At 36.3% G+C, this 26,355-nt stretch overlaps 1 protein-coding gene across 1 annotated transcript in view; it reads left to right on the forward strand.

Annotated features, from left to right (window-relative positions):
* The window catches only part of NEXN (nexilin F-actin binding protein), a 33,880-nt gene that overhangs the window by 5,551 nt on the left and 1,974 nt on the right, over positions 1-26,355 (forward strand). Inside the window, exons 4-9 of the mRNA XM_023731354.1 lie at positions 4,408-4,449; positions 5,656-5,853; positions 5,950-6,126; positions 14,250-14,438; positions 18,832-19,029; positions 21,600-21,821. Coding sequence (XP_023587122.1) covers positions 4,408-4,449; positions 5,656-5,853; positions 5,950-6,126; positions 14,250-14,438; positions 18,832-19,029; positions 21,600-21,821 — 1,026 coding nt within the window. The remainder of the gene's footprint in view (positions 1-4,407; positions 4,450-5,655; positions 5,854-5,949; positions 6,127-14,249; positions 14,439-18,831; positions 19,030-21,599; positions 21,822-26,355) is intronic.

Below are 26,355 nucleotides of genomic sequence, written 5' to 3' on the forward strand. Positions count from 1 at the left end.
GATTGTTTTTCTAATGTTGAACCATCCCTGCATACTGGTATAAATCCCACTTGATCATGGTGAATTATTTTTTTGATATGTATGTTGCTGAATTCTGTTGGCTAGAATTTTGTTGAGGATTTTTGCATCAATGTTCATGAGGGATATTGGGCTGTAATTTTCTTTTTTTGTGGTGTCTTTACTTGGTTTTGGTATCAGGGTTATGCAGGCTTCATAGAATGAGTTTGGGAGTATTCTATCCTTTTCTATGCTCTGAAATACCTTTAGTAGTAGTGGTGTTAACTCTTCTCTGAACGTTTGGCAGAATTCTCCAGTGAAGCCTTCCAGGCCAGGGCTTTTTTTTTGCTGGGAGTGAACACAAGATCTTAACCACAAATATTTAATATCAAATACTGGAAGGATAAGGGAAGAATTACCTATTTTAAGATTGAATATTGAGATGACTTTTGTTACTTACCAGCCAATCAATCATCTTGCCCACATTCCTTACACAGTCGACATTCCTTAAAGTATCCACAAGCACCTAACAAAATGCTAGTCTTTTAATAGCAGTCAGTAAATACTTGTTGGTTATCAAACACTAAGACATAAGGCATCTTCCTACTCAATAATTTGACATGAATTACATCACATTGTATTTAATAATGGTATTCTTAGCTACCTTGTTAACTTTTTTCTTTTTTTAAGTTGGGGACAGTAGTTGGAGAAATGTGGCAGCTCTTTTCCTTCATACAGTCATTACTGGTACCTACAGCCACTTAGGATCAGAGGATAAATGAGGAAGGAGAAAAGTATTAATACTGTGTTTTTATATCTCCTATGAACAAACTTAAAATTTCCATACACTTTAGCTCAGAGCATGAGAACTGAGAGACTGATAAGTATTTTAAAAATACTCAAGACTTTGATCTAACTGCCGGAAAAAAATAATCTCTCAGAAGGATTAATGATCATAATGATATAGAAACTTGAATTTCTAATAGTCATGATTATATTTTAGGAAACAAAATACTGGTAAGTTCATGAAAGTTTCTTTACTATATTGATATTTGTTTTACATTTAAATTATCTGTAGTGGTAGAGTTGAAAAGATGACATATTGTTTATGTATTACAATGTGGTCTACATTGTAAGATCAAAAGAGATGATCAATGTATTTAGCTCAGTGAGATAATAATGGTATTTATCTCCTCGAGTTGTTAGTAAGATTATATGAGATAATAAATTCAAAGCATCTAGAACAGTGCCTGGTACAAATCAATGTACTATAAATACTTAATATTTCACCCAAACAGTATTTCATATGGATCAAGTAAATCATCAAACCATTTAAGATTTCTCCTCCTTTTCTCAGCAATGTTTTAACAAATATCATAGCATGGTCTTCACAATATACTGCCTCTTTAAAAACATTTTTTTATTGGGAGATTGTGCTTGGCTTTTTGCCTACTTTTGAAGCACCTTAAATCTATTTGCTATGCTCCCTTTAGTTTCCACCATGTTTCTAAAAAAGAAAAGTGACAATAAAATCAAAGCATATGCCATACTTGCATGCAAAAGAAGTTTATTTACCCTGACTTTGCAAATAACTATTTGTATAGTGGCAAATGATGACATATGCCAGGTGAATGGTAGAAAAGAATAGAAACTTCCTGTATTTTATTAGTTTGTACCTCCTTATCTGAAGAAAGGATGGCATATACTTTACTGCTGCCACTTCTAGTCATCAAACGTGTATTTCTTTTACAATGAAATTTTACAAGGGAATAAATTATAAACAGCCTGGTGTTTGGCGGCAAGTAGTGAGTATGTTCATGGGGTTAGTCCACTTCTTTTAAGTCTTGCATCCTTTTTCAGCACTGATTACCCTCTAGACTTTTAGAAGCACTACAACTCCAAGAGCTGAATATGTAGGCAGTGGTTTCTCAAAGAAAAACTGTTTTGAAGAGGTGAGTTTGAATATGATGAAGATATAGGATAATCAGAGAGAGACAGAAGCAAAATAAGATCATGAAAAAAGTTTGAGAACTACTTTTTAGTAACCCTAGATACTTGCTACATGGCAGGGTGCCATAAAATTCCAGTTAAGGAAATATTCGACTAATTAAATATGTGGGTAGAGCAAAACAAACTATTAATAATAATTTCATCTTGAAAATATTAAAAGTGTAATTTTAAAACCTAATTGAGTACATTTTTCATTCAAATCTAATAGTGTATCTTTGAATATAAGGAATAAAATATGGCATAGATCGTCAAGGAGAGTCTTGGAGTGACCTCTAAGATAATTAGCATTTCTGAGATTCTAGGATCTTATAATTAATTAAAAATAGGTATATTTCATATACTAGATGTTAGAATCAAAGACCAATGGTGTTACTGAACCGGGGAAAGTGAGCTCTGTCCGGCAAGCTCACACTTGCCAATAATCTGGACACCAGTCTTTGAGGAAGATAAAGTAACTTTATTGCAATGCGCACAGCAAGGAGCCGGGAGAAGGTCCTCAGATCCAGCTCCCAAAACTACCAGGGGGAAGCAGGGCTTATATGTAATTTGGGCAGCAAGATGGTGGCCGTGCAGGCATACTGGGGTGGGAAAATTCTAGAAGGCGGCCAGGAAACAGGAGGTGACGTGGTTCTTGTCGGACCTCTCCCTTCGGAATACAGTCCGGGTGATGAGTTTCCTTCTGATTCTTTCTACCTATTGCTGCGTCCTCTTTTGAGGTCAATTAGTGGTCACAGCTGGTCCTTCTGAGCATGTGGGGCGGGCCAAATCTGGCTTGGGCTAGTTTAAGGACTAATGGAAATTTACTGGTGTTCGTAGGGTCAGGTTACAATGATATATGGGGGAGAATCTTGATTTGGTATTATTTAGTTATCTTTGAGGATACCCTGATGGGCAAGATTAAAATCCATCAAATTAGAAAAAGAGATGAAGTTATTGATGGGAGAGGGAGATGTTGAAAAGAAAGGGAAGAAAAGGAGGTTGGTTTGGGAAGTAATGAAAGATGTTTTCTTTTTGTTTTTCATAAAGCGAAAGAAATAGTTGGGAAGCAGCTCTTCAGTGATTGCTTCTGAAAGCCCACACTATAACTGAACTTCTGAATAGTTCAGTTCTCTGTGAATATACTGCTACCCTTGACCTCTTACACAAATTAACCTTTTCCCTTGTTTATTGAAATCAATAGAAAAAAAAATTATTCTTCTCCTTTCTTGTTTTGGCAGTGGTTTAAAATGAGCAAAGAAGAAAGCAAAATAAACAAACAAAACCCCCACTAACTCCAAATATAGTTTATCATCTTACCATAGAGGTAATAAAGACTTGGGAAGTTTATAGCAGCAAGAAAAGAATTTGGTGTCAAGAAATTTAGAATTTCTCTTCTGTACATTATCAATATCTGCCTTCAGAATAATTTATTTTTCAAGACAGTGTGTATTATAATAAGATGTATAATTTCTTCCTTGACAGAAAACATAGAAGAAAAAAGTAGGATGATGAGAGAGCTGGGGCTTAGCCAGCTCAGTATCTAGTATGAGCCCATGGTATAACGAAATTCCCTTAGACCGCTGAGGAACAAACTACTTCCAGACTCTTTCATTGGCTGTAAAAATAAATTTAAAACAGTAAACATTCTGAATTTTTATTTTATAACCCTTTCCATTGCTTGTGTTTCCTTTCCCTGAGATCTCAAAACAACATCGACTTATTTAAATCACTTATTATCTTCTCTCATTTTTCAGTTTGTTAAGTACATTAGCCTGCTCCTCTATTTAACTTAAATGACATTTCTTGTGAGTAATCGCCAAATTTAACTCTCTCCTTTTGAATGAGGGCCTTTCAACTTAAATCTGGTTGAAATATAGAACAAACATTATTACTACCAGAATTATTTTCCTTTCTAAACTTCCCATGTGAAAGTCTACACCTTTCGGCCCACTTTGTTATTGTATCAGTTATATTTTTGCCATATACTTATACTGTAAAATATAATCACGACAATTATTTGATTATTAATGATAGGCTTTCCTTCACTGGGGCAGAGGCAGAGAATGGGGAAATGTTTCAGTGTATTTCAAGTGAAATTGCTGATTAATAATTGCTGCTTGTAAGCTCACAGTCAGGTTATAAGAGTTTGGTCCATTATTCAGTTTCTAGAATTACAAAGGTAGGCTTTATTTTAATTTTTTCTTACTATGTTCCTTGGATATTGATATGATATCAAAATACAAAAATGAATTTAAGGTTTACTCTTCATTTAAAAGGAAATAGGTAATTTGGAGCAACAAAAATATTTCAAAAATTATAAATTTGAAAAATTACTGTAAGTCACAACTAAATTACTTTTCAGTTATATGTTTAACAGCAAAAACCAATGTAATGTAATGATATGAAATTCTCATTCAATAGATTGAGGACATAAACAATACGGGAACTGAATCAGCATCAGAGGTAAACAGACATTTCCTTTAATGAAACATTCACCTAAAATTATCTGATTCACAAATTATCTTTCAATTTAAAAAAAAATTGAAAGAGTTTTACTCTTTTTATTATAAATATAGCAATAACGACAAAAAAAGAAATGTTTTGCAAAGCAAGATCATACTTTTACACTTTCAAACACTATAGTTTAAGTGTTTTTAAAGTAAAGTATGCTTTTGTTTTCATGGTTAGACTAGAAAGACAAGCCTCATTAGTCTCAGTTTGAGATACTCTGACAAGACTATCTATTTCTTGAGCTGTTACTAACAGTTGAGATTGTTGAAAACTAACATTTTAAAAATTCAGTTTTCTTTTCATCATTTATCTTCTTTCCTCAGAGTTCCTGACAGTTTGTGTTTTGGTTACCACCTACTAGTATCTGTGAGCAGTATCTACTACCATGAAGGAATGTTCAACAACCACAAAAATTTTAGTCATTCCTTTTATCTAACAGAGACAATTAAAATCATTCAAACAATTTGATGGTGTGCCTAAAATTACAGCCACATAAATTGGAAGCAGTTTCATTTTAGGGGCATATAGTTCTTCACTTTATTTTGAAAAAAATTCAGATGCTACAATATTTAATAGAACTAATGAAAATGAATTTTAAAAAACAACAAATGTTTAAAAAATTTTAATAGGGTCAAACACCAAAGATTTTCACCTGTAATATAAATCATCATTCAGAAACACTGTATTTTTTTCTCAGTGAATATTAATTATATTAAGTACTTAAAAGCTTGCATGGGCAGAAAAATGAAGAGAAGCTTTTTGTTTGTTTGCTTTAATTAACTGAATCCATCCACCATCAAATTGATTTAGAAATTAAAATACTCTCAGGTGCACGTTACATTTGTAGGATTGATTAGTGTACAGATAACTAAATTCAGGCACTGTCACTGCAGTTTTGCTACCTCAACAGTTGTATTAACACTATCTTCTAGGAAATAGGATGCTCCTTGAAGTATGTCAGCAATAGATTTCAGTAAGATTTACTCATAATGTAATATTTAAAGGAATATTTAATAATAATCTATAAAAAAGTAAATTTTTGTTTTTCATAATAATTGATTGCAATATAATGACATTCATCAATGATGGAGGAAAAGTCCTGTGAAACCTAAATTTTGGTTAAGAAGAAATACACTAATTATCTATCTTATAAAATAGGAAGGAGATGATTCACTACTTGTGACAGTGGTACCTGTCAAGTCACACAAAATATCTGGAAAAATACAAAAGAATTTTGAGGATCTAGAAAAAGAACGAGAAGAAAAAGAAAGACTTAAGTATGAAGAAGATAAAAGAATAAGATATGAAGAACAACGACGATCTCTGAAGGAAGCAAAGTGTCTTTCATTGGTCATGGTAAATTTTTTTAAGGAACAAATCTAATCAGTTCAGTTAAGTTAGTTAGAAGCATTCCCCCTTATCATTAACAGATGGGTTTTTATGTTTTCTTAGGATGATGAAATAGAACGTGAGGCAAAAAAGGAATCATTTTCTCCTGGAAAATTGAAACTAACTTTTGAAGAACTGGAAAGACAAAGACAAGAAAACCGAAAGAGGCAAGCTGAAGAGGAAGCAAGACAACGTTTAGAAGAAGAGAAGCGGGCTTTTGAAGAAGCAAGGCGGCAAATGGTAAAAACTTTTTTTTTTTTTTTTAAATTATTGTGCTATAGATGAAGGTTTACAGAGCAAATTAGTTTCTCATGAAACAATTAATACACATATTGTTTTGTGACATAGGCTGCCAACCCCACAAGATGTCAACAGTCTCCCCTTCTCCACCTTGGGTTCCCCATTATCAGCTTTCCTGTACCCTCCTGCCTTCTCATCATTACCCCTAGGCTGGTGTGCCCATTTAGTCTCGTTTTGTTTTATGGGCTTGTCTAATCTTTGGCTGAAGGGTGAACCTCAGGAGTGACTTCATTACTGAGTTAAAAGGGTGTCCGGGGCCCATACTCTCGGGGCTTCTCCAGTCTCTGTCAGACCAGTAAGTCTGGTCATTTTTTGTGAGTTAGAATTTTGTTCTACATTTTTCTCCAGCTCTGTCCGGGACCCTCTGTTATGATCCCTGTCAGAGCAGTCGGTGGTTGTAGTTGGGCATCATCTAGTTGTGCTACACTTAGTTTGGTGGAGGCTGTGGTAGTTGTGGTCCATTAGTCCTTCAGAGTAATCTTTCCCTTGTATCTTTGGTTTTTTTCATTCTCCCTTGCTCCCGAAGGGGTGAGACCAGTGTTGTATCTTAGATGGCTGCTCACAGGCTTTTAAGACCCCAGATGCTACTCACCAAGGTAGAATGTAGAACATTTTCTTTATAAACTGTGTTATGCCAATTGAGCTAGATGTTCCCCAAGACCATGGTCCCCAGCAGCCCTCCACCCAGCAATTCAGTCCCTCAGGGAGTTTGGATGTGTCTATGGAACTTCCATAACCTTTCCTTGTACAAGTTGTTCTGGCTTCTTCAGTATTATGTACTGTCTTACCCTTCACCAAAGTTACCACTTATCTATTGTCTGTCTATTTAGTATTTCCCCCTCCCACCCCTCCCATCTCTTGTAACTAACAAAGATTGTTTCCTTTTGTGTGTAAACTTTTTCATAGGTTTTTACAGTAAAGGTCTCATACAATATTTGTCCTTTTGTGATGGACTTATTTCACTCAGCATAATGTCGTCCAGTTTCATCCATGTTATGAGATGCTTCACACATTCATCATTGTTCTTTATTGTTGCATAATATTCCATTGTATGTACCATAGTTTGTTTATCCATTCACCTGTTGATGGGCATCTCGGTTGTTTCCATCTTTTTGCTATTATGAACAACGCTGCAATGAATATGTGTGTGCATATGTCTGTTCATGTGACAGGTCTTATTTCTCTAGGATGTATTCCTAGGAGTGGGATTGCTGGATTATATGGTATTTCTATTGCTATAAATTGTCCTCTGAGGACTGCCTTTGCTGTGTCCCAAAGGTTTTGGTGTGATGTATTTTCATTCTCGTTTGATTCTAGGAATTTTCTGAATCCATCTCTGATTTCTTCTATTACACAGTGGTTTGTAAGCAGGGTGTTATTCAGTTTCCATGTATTTGACTTTTTTTCCTTGCTCTTCCTGTTGTTAATTTCTACTTTGATGGTGTTGTGGTCAGAGACGATACTTTGTATTATCTCAGTGTTTTGGATCTTGTTGAGGATTGCTCTGTGGCCTAAGATGTGGTCTATTCTGGAGAACATTCCATGTGCATTGGAAAAGAATGTGTACTTTGCAGCTGTTGGGTGTAGTGTTCTATATATGTCTGTGAGGTCAAGTTGGCGGATTGTGCCCTTTAGGTCTTCTGTATCTTTGTTGAGTTTCTTTCTAGTTGTTCTGTCCTTTACTGAGAGTGGTGTGTTGAAGTCTCCTCCTATTATTGTGGAACTGTCAATTTCTCTTTTCAGTGCTGTGAGAGTTTATGTGTTTTGGAGCCCTGTCATTGGGTGCGTACATGTTTATCATGGTTATGGCTTCATGATGGATCATCCCCTTAATCATTGTATAGTGTCCTTCTTTGTTTTTTATGGTGGATTTTGTTTTAAAGTCTATTTTATCTGAGATTAGTATGGCCACTCCTGCTTTTTTTGGTAGCTGTTTGCTTGATATATTTTTTTCCATCCTTTGATTTTTAATAAATTTACTTCTTTGTTTCTAAGGTGTGTCTCTTGTAGACAACATATTGATGGATCCTGTTTTTTTAATCCATTCTGTCACTCTCCATCTCCTTATGGGTGCATTTAGGCCATTTATGTTCAGTATACTTATTGATAGGTATGAGTTTATTGCTGTCATTTTTTAGTGCTTTTTTTTGGTGGTACTGATGTTTTCTTTGTTCCTCTTACTCTCCTGTGCTGAATTCCTTTAGTTTGTGGATTTTTTTTCATTTCTTTTGTTTTTGTAGCTTTTGTTTTTACTAAGACTTTATATTTTTCTTCTTTATTTAGATGAGTATGTTAGTTAACTTTCTTTGTGGTTACCTTGAAATTTACCCTTATCTTCCTAGGTTTGAAGCAGTCTATTATTACTTGGTATCGCCTTGCCTTCCTCTCCATTAGAAGGTTCTATACCTACACTGTTTATTCCCTCTTTTATTGTTCTGATGTTGTTGTCATTTACAGATTAACTTCTCAAGTTCCCTGTTGTAATTCTTTTGGTTTTGGATAGTCTTTGAGAGTTCATTTGCTAGGTTGGTATCTGGCTGGTATGATCCTGCATCCTAGATTCAGCCTGTGATCTGATGTTGTTTTTCTCAGATCGAAGGACTCCCTTTAATAATTCTTGTAAGTTTGGATTGGTTTTTACATAGTCCCTTAATTTCTGTTTATCTGGAAATGTCCTAATTTCACCATCATATTTGAAAGAGAGTATTGCAAGATATATTATTCTTGGCTGGTAATTTTTTTCTTTCAAGGTTTTATATATGTCATCCCATTGCCTTCTTGCCTGCATGGTTTCTGCGGAATAATCCGAGCTTAGTCTTATTGTTTCTCCTCTGTATGTGACTTTTTGTTTTCCTCGAGCTGCTCTCAGGATTCTTTGTTTGTCTTTGGTTTTAGCGAGTGTGATTATGATATGCCTTGGTGATTTTCTTTTGGGATCTATCCTATATGGGGTTCGTTGAGCTTTGGATGGTCAACTTTTCATCTTTCATGATATTGGGGAAGTTTTCTGTCAGTAATTCTTCAATGATCCTCTCTGTGTTTTCTGTTTTCTCTCCCTGTTCTGGAACTCTGATCACTTGAAAATTTTGCTTTTGATTGTATCCCACATAATTCTCAGTGTTTCTTCATTGTTCTTCGTTCTTTTTTCTGATTTTTCTTCAAACAGAGTTGTATCCAAGTATTTGTCTTCAATTTTGCTGAACCTGTCTTCTATTGTTTCAAGCCTGCTCCTAAGCCCTTCTATGACATTGTCCATTTCTGAAATCTTGTTTATCTTTTGGATTTCTAATTGTTGTTTTTGTATGATTTCTAGTTGTGAATTTATTTTAGCACTGTGTTCCTGTATTATTTTCTTGAATTCTTCCATTTTTTTGGTCTGTGTTTTCCATGAATTTGTCTATTTTTTACTCATTTTTGTCTGCTTTCTGCTTCAACTCTTGGATAGCTCTGAATGTTAGAGATTTGAATTCCCTATCAGGTAGTTCTAGTGCCTTTTCTTCTACTGGAAAGTCATCTGGTGTTTTATTTTGGACGTCTACTGGCACCATCCTGTCCTGTTTTTGTAAATGTTTTGATATTGTCTGCTGTCTTCAGGACATTCAGTAGTTATTTTCCTTGTTGATTGATTGTAGATTTGTTTGTTTCATCCTTCTTTTTTGTTTTATTTGGTTGTCTGAGCAGGCAGGCTGTGGGTTCTTTGTTGTTTGCTCATCTTAGGCACGATACTTTTTGCCTGCTTTCCCAGTGGGCAGGTTCAGTCACTCAGGTGTGGTACAGCAGGACGGGTCCAGCTGAAAGGGAGTTGGTGGGATGGGTTGTTTGTAGCACTTACTAGGGCTGACAGGGCGGGCTGGGAATCAGTGCAGGGCAGGTTCTGGTAGGCTGTGCCTTTGATGCTTGGGGGCGTGATGTTCAGCACATAGTGTATGTAGGTAGGCAGGAAGGAGGGGGGAGATTGTGATGTGTGGAGGTAAGATGGGTTTGGGAAAGAGGAGAGAGAGCAGAGAGGAACAGGAGCCAAAAATATACAAACAAAGAAACAAAAAACAGTGCTAAGGGAGCTTGCTGTTGGAGTGGAGAGATGAGAGACTGAGAAATGGAGAAAAATGAAAATAAAAAGGGTAAAAGGAAAAAAAATGAATAAATTAAAGAAAAAAAAAAAGCACCCAAGGATCCCACTGGTGTAGCTGCGAGGACTGGGGAAGTTGCTCCCAGGCCGTGAAGTGCAGCCTGGCTAGAAGGGGTAGAGGTGTCACACAGCATCAGGTATTCAGGATACAGGAAGAGAAGGTAAGTACAGAGAGACAAGAAACTGAAAAATGAAGAAAGACAGAAAGGGAAAAAGAGAAGGAAAAAAAACAAAGAAACAAACAAAAACAAACAAGAAAAAAGAAATGCCTCCAGGGATTCCACTGTGTGTCTGCACAGAGTAAGGGAGTAGCTTCCAAGCCTTGCAATACTGCCCGGCTAGAAGGGGCTCCCAAGCTGAGAAAAGAAAAATAAAACAAACAAACAAATCAAAACAGAGCAAATCAGAACAAACAAAAAAAGCCCTGGGGATCCCACCAGTGTGGTGGCACGGGCCAGGAAGCAGTTTCATAGTCAAGCAGTGTTTCGTAGCCTTTCAGGAAGAAGTAAAGATGGTGCACAGAGCCAGGTATTTGAGAGAAAGGAGGGGGAGGTGGTGAGAGGTGAGGAAGGAATCAAAAGAAGCAGAAAAAAGCAACACTAGCAACCAACAAATGGCACTCAGGGAGCCGGCCAGTGCAGGCGGGTGGAATCCAAGCCGCATCAGGGTGAAGCCAGTGCTTCCCAGCCAAGAGACTGTGGCCACAGGAAGTAGAGGAGGCCGAGTAGGGGTGAAGAAGGGTAGGGGGTGGGGAAGCGTGTATCACTGGTTACCAGTTGTTCTATCTCCTACTGGAAGCTCCATGATGCTGCTTTCTCGTACCCCGTTTGCCGATCTTTGATAGGAGTCCAAGATGGCGGATCTGTGCTGCGTTAGCTCATGGGGACCTCTGCATGTACGTTTCCTCGCTCTCTCTTCTTCAGTTTCTTATTCCGTTCAGTGCTTGGCTGAGTTCTTTATCTCTTCATTTGATGCTTAAGGTTTCAAGACTGATGTTTTTCTCTGTTTTAGTTTTTCAGATCTTTGCTGTGGTGGGATGGTGTGGTGCTTTTGTCTATAGCGCCATGTTAACCAGAAGCTCTATTTCTAGCTTTTTAAGGAAGCGCCATATTGTTTTCCAAAATGGTTGTACCATTTTGCATTGCCACTAGCAGTGTGTAAGAGTTCCAATCTCCCCGCAGCCTCTCCAACATTTGTTATTTTCTGTTTTTTTGATTTGTGCCAGTAATGTTGGGTTGAGATGGTATCTCATTGTAGTTTTGGTGTGCATTTCCTCATGTGTATGTTAGCTACCTGCATGTCTTCTTTGTTGAAGTGTTTGTTCATATCCTTTGCCCATGTTTTAATTGGATTGTCTTTTTGTTGTAGAGGTGTTGGATTTTCCTACAGATTTTAGAGATTTGACATTTGTAGGATTTGTCATAGGCAAAAATTTTTTCCCTGTCTGTAGGTTCTCAGTAAAGACATTTTTTTTTTTTTATTGTACTTCAGGTGAAGGCTTACAGAACAAATAGTTTCTCATGAAACAGTAGTACACATATTGTTTTATGACATTGGTTAACAACCCCACGACATGTCAACCCTCTCCTTTCTTGACCTTTTTTTTTTTGGAGAAAATATACATAGCCAAAGAGACACCATTTCAAAAATGTCTACATGCACAGTTCAGTGACATTGACTACACTTTTCCAATTGTGCTGCTATTCTCACTTTAGACGAAGGCTTACAGAACAAAATAGTTTCTCATTTAACAGTTAGTACACATGTTGCCCTATGACAATGGTTAACAACCTCACAACACATCAACACTATCCTTACTCAACCCAGGGTTCCCTATCACCAGCTTTCCTGTCCCCTTCTGCCTTCTGGCCCTTGTCTCTGGACTGCTGTGCCTCATTAGTCCCATTTGGTTTTATGGGGCTGTCCACTCCCCAGCTGAATGGTGAACCTCAGAAATGACTTCAGCACTGAGCTAAAAGGGTGTCTGGGAGCCATACTCTCGGGGTTTCTCCAGTCTCCTTTAGGCCAGTAAATCTGGTCTAGTAAAGACATTTTTTAAACCTTACATTTAATATTATGGAAGGTAGCTGGTTTATCTACATTCATTAGAATGAATCTAAATTCATTCCTATAAATTTGAGACTTTCTGTATAAAAGGGCCTGATTTCAAAACTGTATTCATATTCCATATATAGAATGTATCTATATTGTTTTCTGGTTTCCTTTTTGGAGCATTTTACCCAATATGCTTAAAAATTGATTTTTAGTCTTATAAATTGTTATAAAAAACCTGTTGCTGTCGAGTCGATTCCAACTCATAGCAACCATATAGGACAAAGTAGAACTGCCCCATAGGGTTTCCAAGGAGCAGCTCTTGGGTTCAAATTGCTGACCTTATGGTTAGCAGCTGAGCTCTTAACCACTGCACCACCAGGCCTCCTATAAATTGTTATAAATATGCAAAATCATTACTCATTGAACCTGGTTTCTCTTCATCTGTTAGTTCAGCCTGCAATGTATATAGTTGCATGAGTGTAGCACACTTTCAAGTCTAATAATAAGTGTACATTTAGTGTTTCAGTCCAGTTTTCCAAATGTTTGAACATATTAAAATAATAGTTCACTATGAAATATGCAGTTTGCCATATAAAGTTATGTATGTGTATATATATGTGTATATAGCGTAGTGGTTAAGACCGTGGATTTTCAAGCCAGACTTCTTGGGTTCAGATAATTATTGGATCTACCATTTATTTCTCGGAGCCCTGGTGGCGCAGTGGTTAAGAGCTTGGCTGCTAAACAAAAGGTCAGCAGTTCGAATCCATCAGCTGCTCCTTGGAAACCCTATGGGGCAGTTCTACTCTGTCCTACAGGGTTGCTATGAGTCGGAATTGACTCGACAGCAACGGGTATACCATTTATTAACTGGGAAAGTTATTTAGCTCTGTCTTAATTCTCGTCTGTAAAATGGTGAAAATAATAGTGCCTACTTTTTAGGTCATTACAAAGATTAAAAGAGTTAATACTTACAAAGCACTTAAAATAGTGCCTGGCATACACTAAGTGCTTTAAATATGGTTGTTATTATGATATTAATAGATTTATTGATACAAAATAAAATCAAACAATAAAACACTGATTCCAATCTCATTAAAAGAATTTTAAAATTGAATGTCTATAATTTTAAGATACCAGAACTTTCTTGATCAGTTGTGATTACTGATGTTCTAAGAATTATATCTCCAAAATTTTAATTTTCTATTCATTTGCTTGAAAATGTTACTACTTTTGGATAATTATACTTGTACAGTACCTACACATTTTAGGTATCACTGATGGTTCAATTTAATGAAAAGAAACAGAAATATCATTAATTAATACAATCACATATTTTAGTTAATTTAATATTAAAATTTTAATTAATAAAGTTATAAAATTTGAATTTTATATAAAGTAGTTCCAGATAATAATCTTTTATCTGATTAATGTATGGAAAAGCACCATAGTACATAGTAAAAATTGTATGAAAATTAGAAAATGAAAACTTTATTTTACTACCAAAGAGACTCTTGGTAGGTATACCTAAACCTCAATTTAAATTACATATATAATGCTTTATATTTATTCTGGGAGAGTTAATATTTAAGGGAACTCTTAAATGACTTAATTATTTTTTAATCCTCCATCTTATCTATTTTAAAATTTTTACTTGCTGGAGAAGTTTTATTTAACTTGAGTACATCTTTATTTGGAATTTCTCCAAATTTGAACACTTTATCATATAAGACCTTAAAAGGAAGAAGATTTTGGTCAATCATATTAAGGGCATAAAAACACTCCTGTATGAGGTGAATAATTCTGTGCCTTTGATTTATAATTTATTCCTGTCTTTGATGATTCTCCATTCTTAGTATTTAATAGTTTGTTTGTTTAGGTAAATGAAGAGGAGGAAAACCAAGACGCAGAAAAATTTTTTAAAGAGTACCGCCCTGGTAAACTTAAACTCAGTTTTGAAGAAATAGAAAGGCAGAGGAGAGAAGATGAAAAAAGGAAAGCAGAAGAAGAAGCCAGAAGAAGAATCGAAGAAGAAAAGAAGGCATTTGCTGAAGCAAGGAGGACCATGGTAAAACAGAACCTAACTGGAGAATGCCCCATTGGGATTCAAGTTTTTAGAATGTTTATAGAAATCATTAGACTTTGGAGAATACCCTGTTATTTCTGGGATTTTGCCAAGAGTAGGAAGTATATAGGTTTTAAATTCTACGGCCCACCACCAGTCAGTTGAAGGTGTTTGCTTCAATGCAGTGCTGAGAAGGTTCTGATTAAATTGCCATCCCTGGCATAGAGGCTAGAATATTATCTTCCTTTTCTGGGATGACATGTTTTCCAAAAATTGAGTATCTAGAGAAGCAACAGGCAGCTTCCACCCCTCTCCTCTCCTCTTTTGTCTGTCCCTCACTGCTTACTTCCTGCTTTTCCTTCTTTGTTTTCAATTTTCATCCCATTTAGAATATATTAAATGGCCGAAGTCATTTATCCACGATTATTTAACTCACTCATCACTCCTGGATATTGATACCAAATTATGCCACAAAATTATACTTCCTATACTATTTTAATGTTTATAAAATGTACAGTTACCTGACAAACTTTATTTTCAAGCAGTCTGACACTTGAACACTCCATCCTCTTCTTGAAACATTTTAATTGGCTTCAGTGATATAATAACCTGCTTTTCCTCCTACTTCTCAGTGAGCTTTAAACTTACATATCCTAGTGTTTATTTGGCCTCATCACCCCACCCAGATGCTCAAATCAGAGTCTTGAACACCTCCATTTTCTTATTCATGCCTCACATCCCATCAGTCACTGTATCTCATTTATTCTACCTCTTAAATCATTCTAAAATCTATCAGTTTTTCCTCGTTTCCCACTGCCACTACTGTAATCCAAGGTACTATTATCCTTTGCCTGGGGCCAACTCCTAATTAACTTGCTTTCTTACCTATAATCCCTTCTCTGTAAACCAGGAGTGATCTTTACCAAGAACAAAAAAAAGCAAATTTACTTATGTTACTACATTGTTACTGCTGTATTTTGCTTAATATCTTTCCATTCCCCTTAAGCAAAAATCCAATAACTTTAAAAAATGAATTTCTTTATAACCTTACCTTAATTTCTTGATTCTTCCTTTACCTGCCATCTTTGTTCCAGGTGTACTAAATTTCTTTCCATTTCTTCGAAGTGCTGTGCTTTAACTTCTTGTGCCTTCACAAATGCTGCCTCAAACATGTCCCTTTCTCTTTCCTTACGTTTTTGTATCCCCTATTCATCCATTCTATTTTCTTTGGGAAGCCTTTACAGATAACACAAGTTCCAGACACGTGCTCCTTCTGTGTATTCTTATAGCAGTTAGTACTCCCTCAGCATAGCACTAATGCTGTACAGTAAGTCCCCGGGTTATGAACATCCAACTTACAGACAACTAATATTTGCCCTTTAATGTTATGTAAAGTTGCCCTTACTTTGAAAGATTGAACCATCCCCTACTCGCAACAAATTCTTCATCACAATCACCTTCACTTGCTGCATGTGTAGCTTTTAAATCATTGAAAAGGCATCCAGCGTTTTCTTGTACTAACCAAAACTAAAGACTAAACCCATTACCATCAAGTTGATTCTGATTCACTGTGACCCTATAGGACAGAGTAGAACTGCTCCATAGGGTTTTCAAGGCTGTAAATCTTTATGGAAGCAGACTGCCACATCTATCTCTTGTGGAGTGGCTGGTGGGTTCACACCGCCGACCTTTTGGTTAGCAGCTGAGCACTTAACCACTGCACCACCAGGGCTCCTCTCTTGCACTAAAGGCTAAATAAGAACCATATGCACCTATTCTGACTTACCTACAAATTCTTAAAAGACACAGTTAGGAAAAGATCTCATTCATAACCCAGGGACTAACCGTATTGTTATTGCTTATTGGCTGTCTTTCTCAGTGAGGTTGTGACTGTCTTTTGTTCATCAAGCAAGTGGTAAAATGCCTAGCATAATAGACCTCCAATAAATATTTGAGAAATAAGTAAAATTAAAACTATCTTGTATTAAAGTAATCCCTGATTCACAAATGGTTTCTACCTAGAAACCCTACAAACACTGTGAAAGCATTTAATTTTTAGAAAATATTTTCAGAAGTGGTGGAAGAGGAGAGCTGTGAAGATTAGGAGACCTAATCCCAGGGGCAGATTTTAAGACCAACCAGCCTCCCATTTTTCACTCTACTAAATTGCCTTTTTACCATGATTTATTAGGAGGAAAAGTGCAGGGAAGGGAAACTGCATTAAACCAAAACCAACTTTCATTTATTTAAAAATTTCCTAGAGACAGGTATGCATCAGGACAGGGAAAAGAAGCTTCCTTCATGTATGTGTTTTCTTATTTGGGGCCAAGTATAGTGCCATATTTTTATGCAAATAGCGTGTACCTTCTACGTCTGTTTGCCAACCACGGCCCCCCCCCAGGTATTTTCATAAGCACCTCTACGCCAATTTTTTTTTTACATGTTTCTATAAGGTTGGCAGTTCAAATGCACCAGCTGCTCCTTGGAAACCCTATGGGGCAGTTTTACTCTGTCCTATAGGGTCTCTAATGAGTCAGAATCAACTCAATGGCAACGGGTTTTTTATAAAAAAAATTAGCATAGCGTGCTTACCAAAATACCTCGCAGAGGGGAGGGCATAGTTGGCAAACAAATGTAGAATGCGTAAAATACGGTAATTTCATTATATATATATATCTATCTATCTCAGTTAACTCTAAAAAAAAAAAAAAACAAAAAAAAAAACCTGTTGCCATCAAGTTGATTCTAACTCATAGTGACCCTATAGGACAAAGTAGATTGAACTGCCCTATATGGTTTCCAAGGCTGTAATCTTTACGGAAGCCAACTGTCACATCTTTTTCCCACAGAATGACTGCTAGGTTAGAAATGCTGACCTTTGTTTAGGAGCCAAGCATTTAATCATTATGCCACAAGGGCTCCTCATAGATTTCACAAAAAAAAGTTTTAAGCAATCCATGGAATGTAAAACCATTTAAACATTGTTTCTGAGTTGAGCTGATTCTGTGGTAAAAAACAACCAAAACCAAACCCATTGCTGTCGAGTCAATTTCAACTCATAGCGGTAGAACTGCCCACTAGGGTTTCCATGGAGTGAGCAGCTGGTGGATTTGAACTGCCAGTCTTTGGTTAGCAGCCAAGCTCTTAATAACTGTGCCACAAGGGCTGTGTGGTAAAGCCTGTTAAATAAAAAACTTGGATCAGATAAATAATTACCCCTCACCTCTCTCATTCCCCTCTATTTCAGCCACAGGGTCACAATTCAGGCCAAAGGCTTATGCATAATATGCCTTCAGGGATCAAAAAACAGAATTAGTTCATTGTTTCCTATGGTAAAATGTATTCCAAGTCAGCAACTTAAAGGCAAAGTTTCTATTTGCAATTTAGGAATTGCCTACGTGCAGATGATACTGTAATAGCAAAACCACCATCTGAGAGCTTACCATAGTGTGAGGCACTCTGCTAGATGTTTCAAACTTTATTTAATCCTTATGACAACTCTGTGAAAGTTGTCACAGATAAAACTCAGATTTAAGAAAGGTGAGGTAACTTGCCCAAAGTCACAGCTAGATGGCAGAGTCAGATAGTTTTCATGAAATTACAAAGACAGTCTAACTTGTGTAAGATTATATAAATCTTGTTTAAAAGATTCTTGAGGTTTTGAATCCCAGCTTCACCACTTACTTTTTATGTTGACTCTGGACAAGTTACTTTTCAGTGCCTTAGTTGGAATCCACTCGATAGCAACGGGTTTGGGTTTTGGTAGTTTCCTCCTATGTAAAATGGGGATGTTAATAATACCTACTTCATAGGGTTACAGGATTAAATAATCACTACTATGCTTAGAACTGTACCTGGCACAAAGTAAGTTCTCAGTAAGTATTAACTATTATTATTTCTTTAAAATAAGCCTGACAGCAAATAAATTGTTAATACAAAATCATAGCATTAAGACTGATTTTTGTCTGATTATGAAGGAATCGTGAGGGATCACCTAATTTATTAAATAAGACCAGGATTTAACTGAAATGCTCTATTTTGATTACCAATATGGAGATTAATTTTCATGCAATTAAAAATTTTCTCAATATCAGAAAATCTTAATGTCTAATTCAGATTACTCATAGCATAAACTCAAAGTACTCTTTATGTTCAATGGAACAGAGACTAGATGGACACGCATTTCCTCTGTAAACACAGTATACCTCAGTTTTGCATTTTCTAATAATTCATCCCTTGTTTATTGCTTTATATTCTTCAGGAGAATTTTGGTCTCCAGATTTTTTAGTATAATGTGAAACCTTTCTATTATAAGTAATCCCATTTTCTACAAGAAATATTTCCTTGTTAGTATGTATAATTCTGGTGAGAGTGATAAAATAATTATTTTAAATAGGTAAGAGATGATGACTCCCCAGAGATGTATAAAACAATTTCTCAAGAATCTCTTACACCGGGAAAACTAGAAATTAATTTTGAAGAATTATTAAAACAAAAAATGGAAGAAGAAAAACGGCGAACTGAGGAGGAACGGAAGCATAAGCTAGAAATGGAGAAACAAGAATTTGAACAACTGAGACAAGAAATGGGAGAGGTAAGATTTTTAAGAGACATCCACTTATATTCCACAAATATTAAGCTAAGCATTTTACATATATTGCCTTACAATAACCTTGTATTATCATTCACGTAAAGCACATGCAACACACTCCTATGAGGCATTTCCTTGGTATAGCTTTCAGCATAGTTATGTGCATTTCTAGCCTGCTATCACTCTACTCCTTCCTTGCTAGTTTAAAAAAAATAACAGGATTGCAAGTGACTGAGATCTTACCATACTATCTAAAGCAAGTACTGCTTCTTAAATATATCTTCCAATTATGTACAGCTACACCATGACTGAGAATACCGTTTTACAGTATATAATGCACCCATTTATAGTTATTTTCCTTGAGACAGAATTAAGCTGATAAATTTTATCAAAATAAAACTACAGGAGTACCATGGACGCTAACAGGAACGTCGAAGTTTGGCAAATCTTTGAATAATTTTATTTTACTAAAGTTTTCTAAGATGCAACTTTGATACTGTTGAATTAAATATCTTAGTATGCTTTCTCTAGTATTGAAATGAATTAAATACACACACACACACTTACACACACATATATAGAATATACAGGGCCAGCTTCATGGGAATGCAACCTCTGCAGCCACACAGGACCCCATACTCAGAAGGGCATTGAATTTGTAAGTGATGTCGTGCCTCCTGTTGCTTCCCTGACTCCTCAGGACGGGTTCTCAGCAGCCCATTTCTCACCTAGTGCCCCAGCCCCCAGATGTTGCAGCCCTCCACCTGGGGTGACCACTTGGTTTCTTAGAGGAGTAGGGGAAGGTCCAGGGGTCTGAGCACATGTGCAGTGAGGGTGGGGCAAGGCAAGGCAGTAGCTGTCTCAGCCTCAGGCTGACATTGCCACGACACAATTGGCAGGTGACTCGATGGGGGCCTCTTGCGAACACTGATCTAGAAACTAAGTGCATCCAACTCATAAGTTGCAATCCCTTGAAAGTTGCCTGTTTGTCATGGGTTGGGGTGGCAGGCCTGTGGGAAGGGGACATTTACTTCTGTCCTGGTAGGACCTGCAAATTATGTAGCTGGCCCTGAGGATATAAATACTGTGTAAATATAAATAAATAAACATAAATGTTTAAAATTCCATTAATATGTTGTAGAAAAACTTGAAGATCTAGCCTCGGAAAAAAAAAGTTCAGTAGCATTTATTTTATAAAGGAAACTGAATCTAGGAATTGTCTAGGAAAACTAACATCTAAAGTAGAATTTAGTATATTATTGAGATGTAATCTAATTGATATATGGCAGTGTGTAACTGTTAAGACATTCTGGTGCTTTTGAATGTCTCAGTATGTCTGAGAATTTTCAAGCAAAGTAGCTTGCCAATTCCAAAATCACCTAGCATGTAGATAATTAGTTCAATCACTCATTTTATCAGAATGATTTAGAAACCATTGTGATATGTGTATTTCTACCATAAATTTGTTTCTGGTATTTCAGGAGTTACATATTTTTACCCATATAGACCAAAAAGTAGAGGTAGTATAAATAAGTTTTGTTTTCCTCCTTGGTTGAGCCAAGGAATTACGCCTCCTGTCACATCATCTATTGTGACCCTACCCCCCTTTTTTTCTTACTCTGTCTAGAACTCTAGGTCTTCTCCAGGAAAAGTATACCGGGAATAAGTGTAATATTTTACCACTCCATATAGTGGGATTAGGGTTTAGCATAAGTTTTACTGAGGACTAAACCCATTGCCATTGAGTCAATTCCAACTCATAACGACCCTATAGGGCAGAGTAGAACTGCCCCACAGGGTTTCCAAGGAGCTGCTGGTGGATTTGAACGGCTGACATTTTGGTTAGCAGCAGAGTTCTTAACCACTGTGCCACCAGGGCTCCTACAAACGACCAGTAGTAATAAATTCTGAAAAGGGAAAGTAATCTGAATACTACAAGACTCTTTTCTTTCTTGGCAGAATATATAATTCAGGATACAAGTGATATATAGAGAAATGTAGGGGTTCTACCAGGAATATATTTACAGAAATTTTCTAATTCAGTTAAAGTCTTGAAGAGTGATATTTTTTATTAGACTACAATAACACCAAAGACAGGAAGAATTTTAAGGATACTCTGGCTCTATTTAGAGATGAAGAAAATAATCACCAGTGGGCTAAGTTACTAGGCAAAGGGCCACACAGTTTCAGAACCAGAACTAGAACTCGTGTCTGATTCCTAGCCCAGTATTCTTTCGGTTATATTTTCTTGGCCTTCCCCTAAACAGAGATCTTCCCACAATTCTTAGTAAAAGCTAATCTTGCCATGCATATTTTAGTTCTAGCAGGTTATCATGGAATGTTAAATGGGGTTTTGAGCCATATTGCTTAACAAAATAGTATTTCAAATGGAATAAAATGTTATATAAAGTCTTAAATTTGTAGCACCAATTTTAATTAGTAAATTTAGGGATTTATCTGAGGAGGTTATTTATGTTTGGCTTCAAATAAGAAATGGTGCACACTTTTTGGATGGTTTATTGTATGAAATGATATGTTGGTATTTAATATATGAAAATCTTGTATTTTCGAAGGAAGAGGAAGAAAATGAAACCTTTGAACTTAGCAGGGAATATGCAGAATTAATAAAATTAAAAAGGAGTGGGTCTATTCAAGCAAAAAATCTAAAAAGCAAGTTTGAAAAAATTGGACAGTTATCTGAAAAAGAAATACAGACGAAGATAGAAGAAGAACGAGCAAGAAGAAGAGCAATTGACCTTGAAATTAAAGAGCGAGAAGCAGAAAACTTTCATGAGGTATATTACTTTATATTTAACATAATTATGGTACAGGAGCCCTAGTGGTGCACTGGTTAAGCACTCAGGCTGCTAACCAAAAGGTCAGCAGTTCGAATCCACTAGCCACTCCTTGGAAACCCTATGGGGCAGTTCTGCTCTGTCCTATAGTCTTGCTATGAGTTGGCATTGACTCAGCAGCAATGGGTTTTTTTCTTCAGTGGTAATGATGATGAATAACACTGGCTTTGAAACAGGGCTTCGAACCAGTTCATTCTGGTTTGAACCCCAGCTGAGAATTTGAATTTCTACCTTAGATATACTGAATCCACATTTTAACAAGATCCCCAGGTGATTCTTATGTACAATAAATTTTGAGAACCACTGCTCTATTAGTGGTTCTCAGAATTGGCCCCTAACCAGAAGCATTAGCATCGCCTGGGCATGTGTTAGAACCGGTTCCAAGCCCTGCTTTGAAGTAAGTTTTGTACTTACACTTAATCATGGACGTATATAATAATTAAATAATATATATAATAAATAGCAAAAGCATATTATGATCTAAAGAGACTTTGAAAAACTTCCCCACTCTAGCATTGTTTCCAAATACCTTTTTCAGTGTTAAAACCTACAGTGAACATCAAATGGTTTACTTTTTTACAAAAATAGTTCAATTTATTAACGCGTTTTAGTTTGAATCAGTAGAACCAGAGTATGCTAGAGTTAAACTCCATAAAGTATTTGTGTTTTAAAGATGAAGCCCATAAAACCTATATAATCTGCTCAAAGTCAACACTAATAATTCAGTGGCAGAGTCTAAAGCAGAATGCAGATGGCAAAAATTTGAAGTACATACCTCCATATGTAAAATGAAGAGGCAATCACTAGATGATTTGCAAGCTCCCTTCTAGGCTAAGGACTGTTTCCGTGCTTAAGAATTTTGCTTTAAATATGATCTGAAATTTCTTTTTTCTGCCAGAAGTTGCCATTCTATAGTATCAAACAGCATTTAATCTATTTTCTTCTAAAAATTAATTTCCATCAAATAGTCAACAAGCAAAACAGGCGTAGGAAAATGCAGAAACTCCGTGCAAATTCTTGGGACTATAAGCAATTCAGTATTAGGTAAGCATAGAGTGCAAGGCCCAGGACACCAAAAGATACCGAAGCACAGCTGAACTGACCATGTAGGTGTGCATTGAAGGGATTTTTTAAATAGTGATGTATCAAAAAGCATTTTTGGAGCTAGATCATGCTGAAGCTAAAGATGGTTTTAGATACATGAATTAAAAATTTTTTGAATGCCTACTATGTTCCAGGGACTATTCTGGACACAGAGAATGCATCGGAGACTACCTGCAGTCCCTGTTCATGTAGCATTTACAATGTAATGAGTAGGGTAGGGGTGGAGGAATGAAAACAATTATTGAGTGGCTATAAATAAAAGTTTCATAGATTAATAAAGCAGGGCAAGGGGAAGAGGGAGTATGAGTTACTATTTTATACAAGGTGGTCAGGGAAGGCCTGATGAGCGTTCGAACTAGAACTGGAATGGAAAGGATAAATTAGTACGTAGGATATAAAACAGGATTTGGGATGGTGGTAGAGAGGGAGAGGAAGGAATCAAAGTGACTGGACATACATAAGGGAACATGGGAATACAAGAGGAAGAGTGCTCATGAGCTATTTTAGACAAAGAGATGCTGTGGAATATTCAGATGATATCCATCAATTAATTTGGTGCGCATCTGAAGCTTGTGTGACTTAAGGCCTCGGTTATTTGTAGATAAACGTTTTAGTTATTGCCAAAAGTAAATGCCATTCTTATTTTTTAATCTCTCTCATGTCAGGGCTGGTGCTAAAATTTTGGGGACATATAAGTGAATATGATAGTGCTTGCCCTCAAGAAATTCAGCATAACAGGGTATGTATGAAAGCAATAGTTGTTAAGTGCTATAAAAGTACATATTTAGTGTATGAGGTCACATAGGATGGTCAATATGCCTAGGAGGTTAACAGGGCTGAGAAAATGACATTTAAGCCAAATGTGGAGGTTGAATAAAAATTGCAGTTAAAGAGGGGAAGCATTCCAGATTGAGGAAACAATGTGTGTCAGACACAGAGGTGGTAAAAATTTACCTGAGTGGAAATAGGTTCAAAGGACTATAATGCAGTCTTCATAGAATAATGGGTGATAGGATAAAAAGATGTAGAAGTAGGTTGTGGCTGACTGTTGAAGGGCCTTTTAATCTTTGCAGGGTTAAATAAAGTTTTAGGACAGAGTGAAAAAGGGTTTATGTTTACCAAAGAATTCTGGAATCATGGAGGATGAATTGGAAGAAACTGAAGGCATGAAGTTAGGACAATATTACAATGTTCCGGGGGGAAAAACAGACCTAGCTTCAATAGAACTAACAAGGTGCTTACGGACAGGAAGGAGGTGGTTGCTGAGGAGCCTAACGTTACTTTCAGATTACCAGGGAAACTAGATGATGCTACAGAATTCAGGTGGTGGGGAGAGGTGGAATAAATAAATTGTTTTGGACATGTGAAATCTGTTAACTATGAAGAATAAAAAACCAGTTGCTGTCAACTCCAACTCATGGTGACCTCATGTGTGTCAGAGTAAACTGTGCTCCATAGGGCTTTCAGTGGCCAATTTGTTTGGAAGTAGAGCACCAGGCCCTTCTGAGGCACCTCTGGGTAGACACCAACCTCCAACCTTTCAGCTGTTTGTACCACCCAGGGACTACTGGTTAAAGTAAAAGTCTAAAACACAGACCCTTAGTTCAGGAGATATAGAATGCAATCTTCATGCATAGTACAGGAATAGATGAAGTCATCTAGAAAGTTAATAGTTTGAAGGTAAACGATAACATCATAGAGAATAACATTTAATAGATGGTCAGAAAATCAGCTGAGATTGTGTCTTTAGAGAGGTAAATATATTGCACCTTTTTTCCTTTTGGTTAAAGGTAGTGAAACCTCAAAGCAGTCATTCCTACCCCTACAAACTATGTAGGTAAGATAATAAATGAAATGATGTAGGTAAGTTGCTGCCTGTTTTACTGTTACTGGCGCCCTTTGTATATATGGATGCGAGATTATGACGTCTTTAAAGGTTTACATTCTGTACATCTTTCAAGGCCTAAATCATTCATGTAACCTTCCTTAATCAAAGAATTCCATCCTAACTCCTGTACAGCTTAAGTTTGTACCATTCATTTGGTATTTAAAAATCACATAAAAGCTTTTGTGTTTGACTTTCTAGTTAAATTTTCCAATAATGTATACTCTGGAATCATTTCTTTTCCTTTCTTGTATCTCAAATTCACTGCCCAACTGTGCTGTCTTTAATATTCATGTGTTGGGGCTATCAACGTTCTCTTAATAATACACCTGAGAAAGATTGCTGCATTTAACGTGAGTCTTAGATTCCTTTCCTGGAAAACATTTTTTAACCTGGCTTTTCAGGGGTTTCAAGAAAGGGTGACAATTATACATAGTAACAAATGAGATTGTTCATAAACTTTCTCCCAGATAGCTCATGAGGAATTCTTTTACTTACCCAAATTTTTTATTTTTCTAAATGCAAGTTTGAGGTAGCTAAATTAATAACTTAACACTTATGAACATGCACTACCTTTTATGCTAAAATCCAGGAACGTTAAGTGGGAGGGAACTATTTAGTCAGAAGAGTAGTTAAAGTACCTGCTGGAATATCCTATCTTGAATATTCATTTGGTAAAAAAGTTGGTAAAAAGTAAAAAGTGTATAGTGTGAACAAAGAGGTGTTTTATTTTCCTTTTACATCTTGGAAAAGACTGAGATAAACCTGCAGTAAGCAAACCACTGTTTTAACTTGCATTTTTGTTAGTCTTTTAAGCATAAAAACCAACAACCATATCAGCAGCGTTCATTAGAAGTAACTAGTTGGGCATCATGTTTATCAATTGAAGGGAATGATGGCAGAAAATAATTTACCCATCAGGAATCTGGTTATGTCTGATGTTCTGGTATCTTAAAATACTTTTAAGTCAAATAAAAATCTGACTCAGGAGAACCAGAAAAACTATCTTCTACCTCCTACTCCATTTATTGGAACTGAGGTATGACAACTCTCAAACTGATGTTAAAATACCCATGAACCAAGATTTTTCCTCTGTAGGCAACTAACTCACAGCTTGTTTCAAAAGTTCCCTTATTTATATCCTGAATCAATTTTCCCATAGTATTGTGAAATATAAATGGTAGTATTTCCATATAGACCCACAAAAGCCTTAGTTTAGAAACTGTCCACTGCAACTTTAGAAACCATAAATTAACTACATCCATCTTACCTTTTTGCTTCCTGCTATTTAACCTACTTTACTAAAACTGTTCCTGAAGCCTGTCAATGACATCACCAAACTGACTTTTTCCTAGACTAACGCTATTTGACAGCAGAAACACTGCTCTTAATCACTGCTTTGGTTATTTCCATGGCTTCCAAATCTCTTAATAACTAAAATATTTCAGCAATGACTTTCCCTTCTTCCAGCAATGGCCTCTTTTT

Source organism: Trichechus manatus, unplaced genomic scaffold, assembly GCF_000243295.1.
Source record: "Trichechus manatus latirostris isolate Lorelei unplaced genomic scaffold, TriManLat1.0 scaffold00003, whole genome shotgun sequence".
Lineage (NCBI taxonomy): Eukaryota > Metazoa > Chordata > Mammalia > Sirenia > Trichechidae > Trichechus > Trichechus manatus.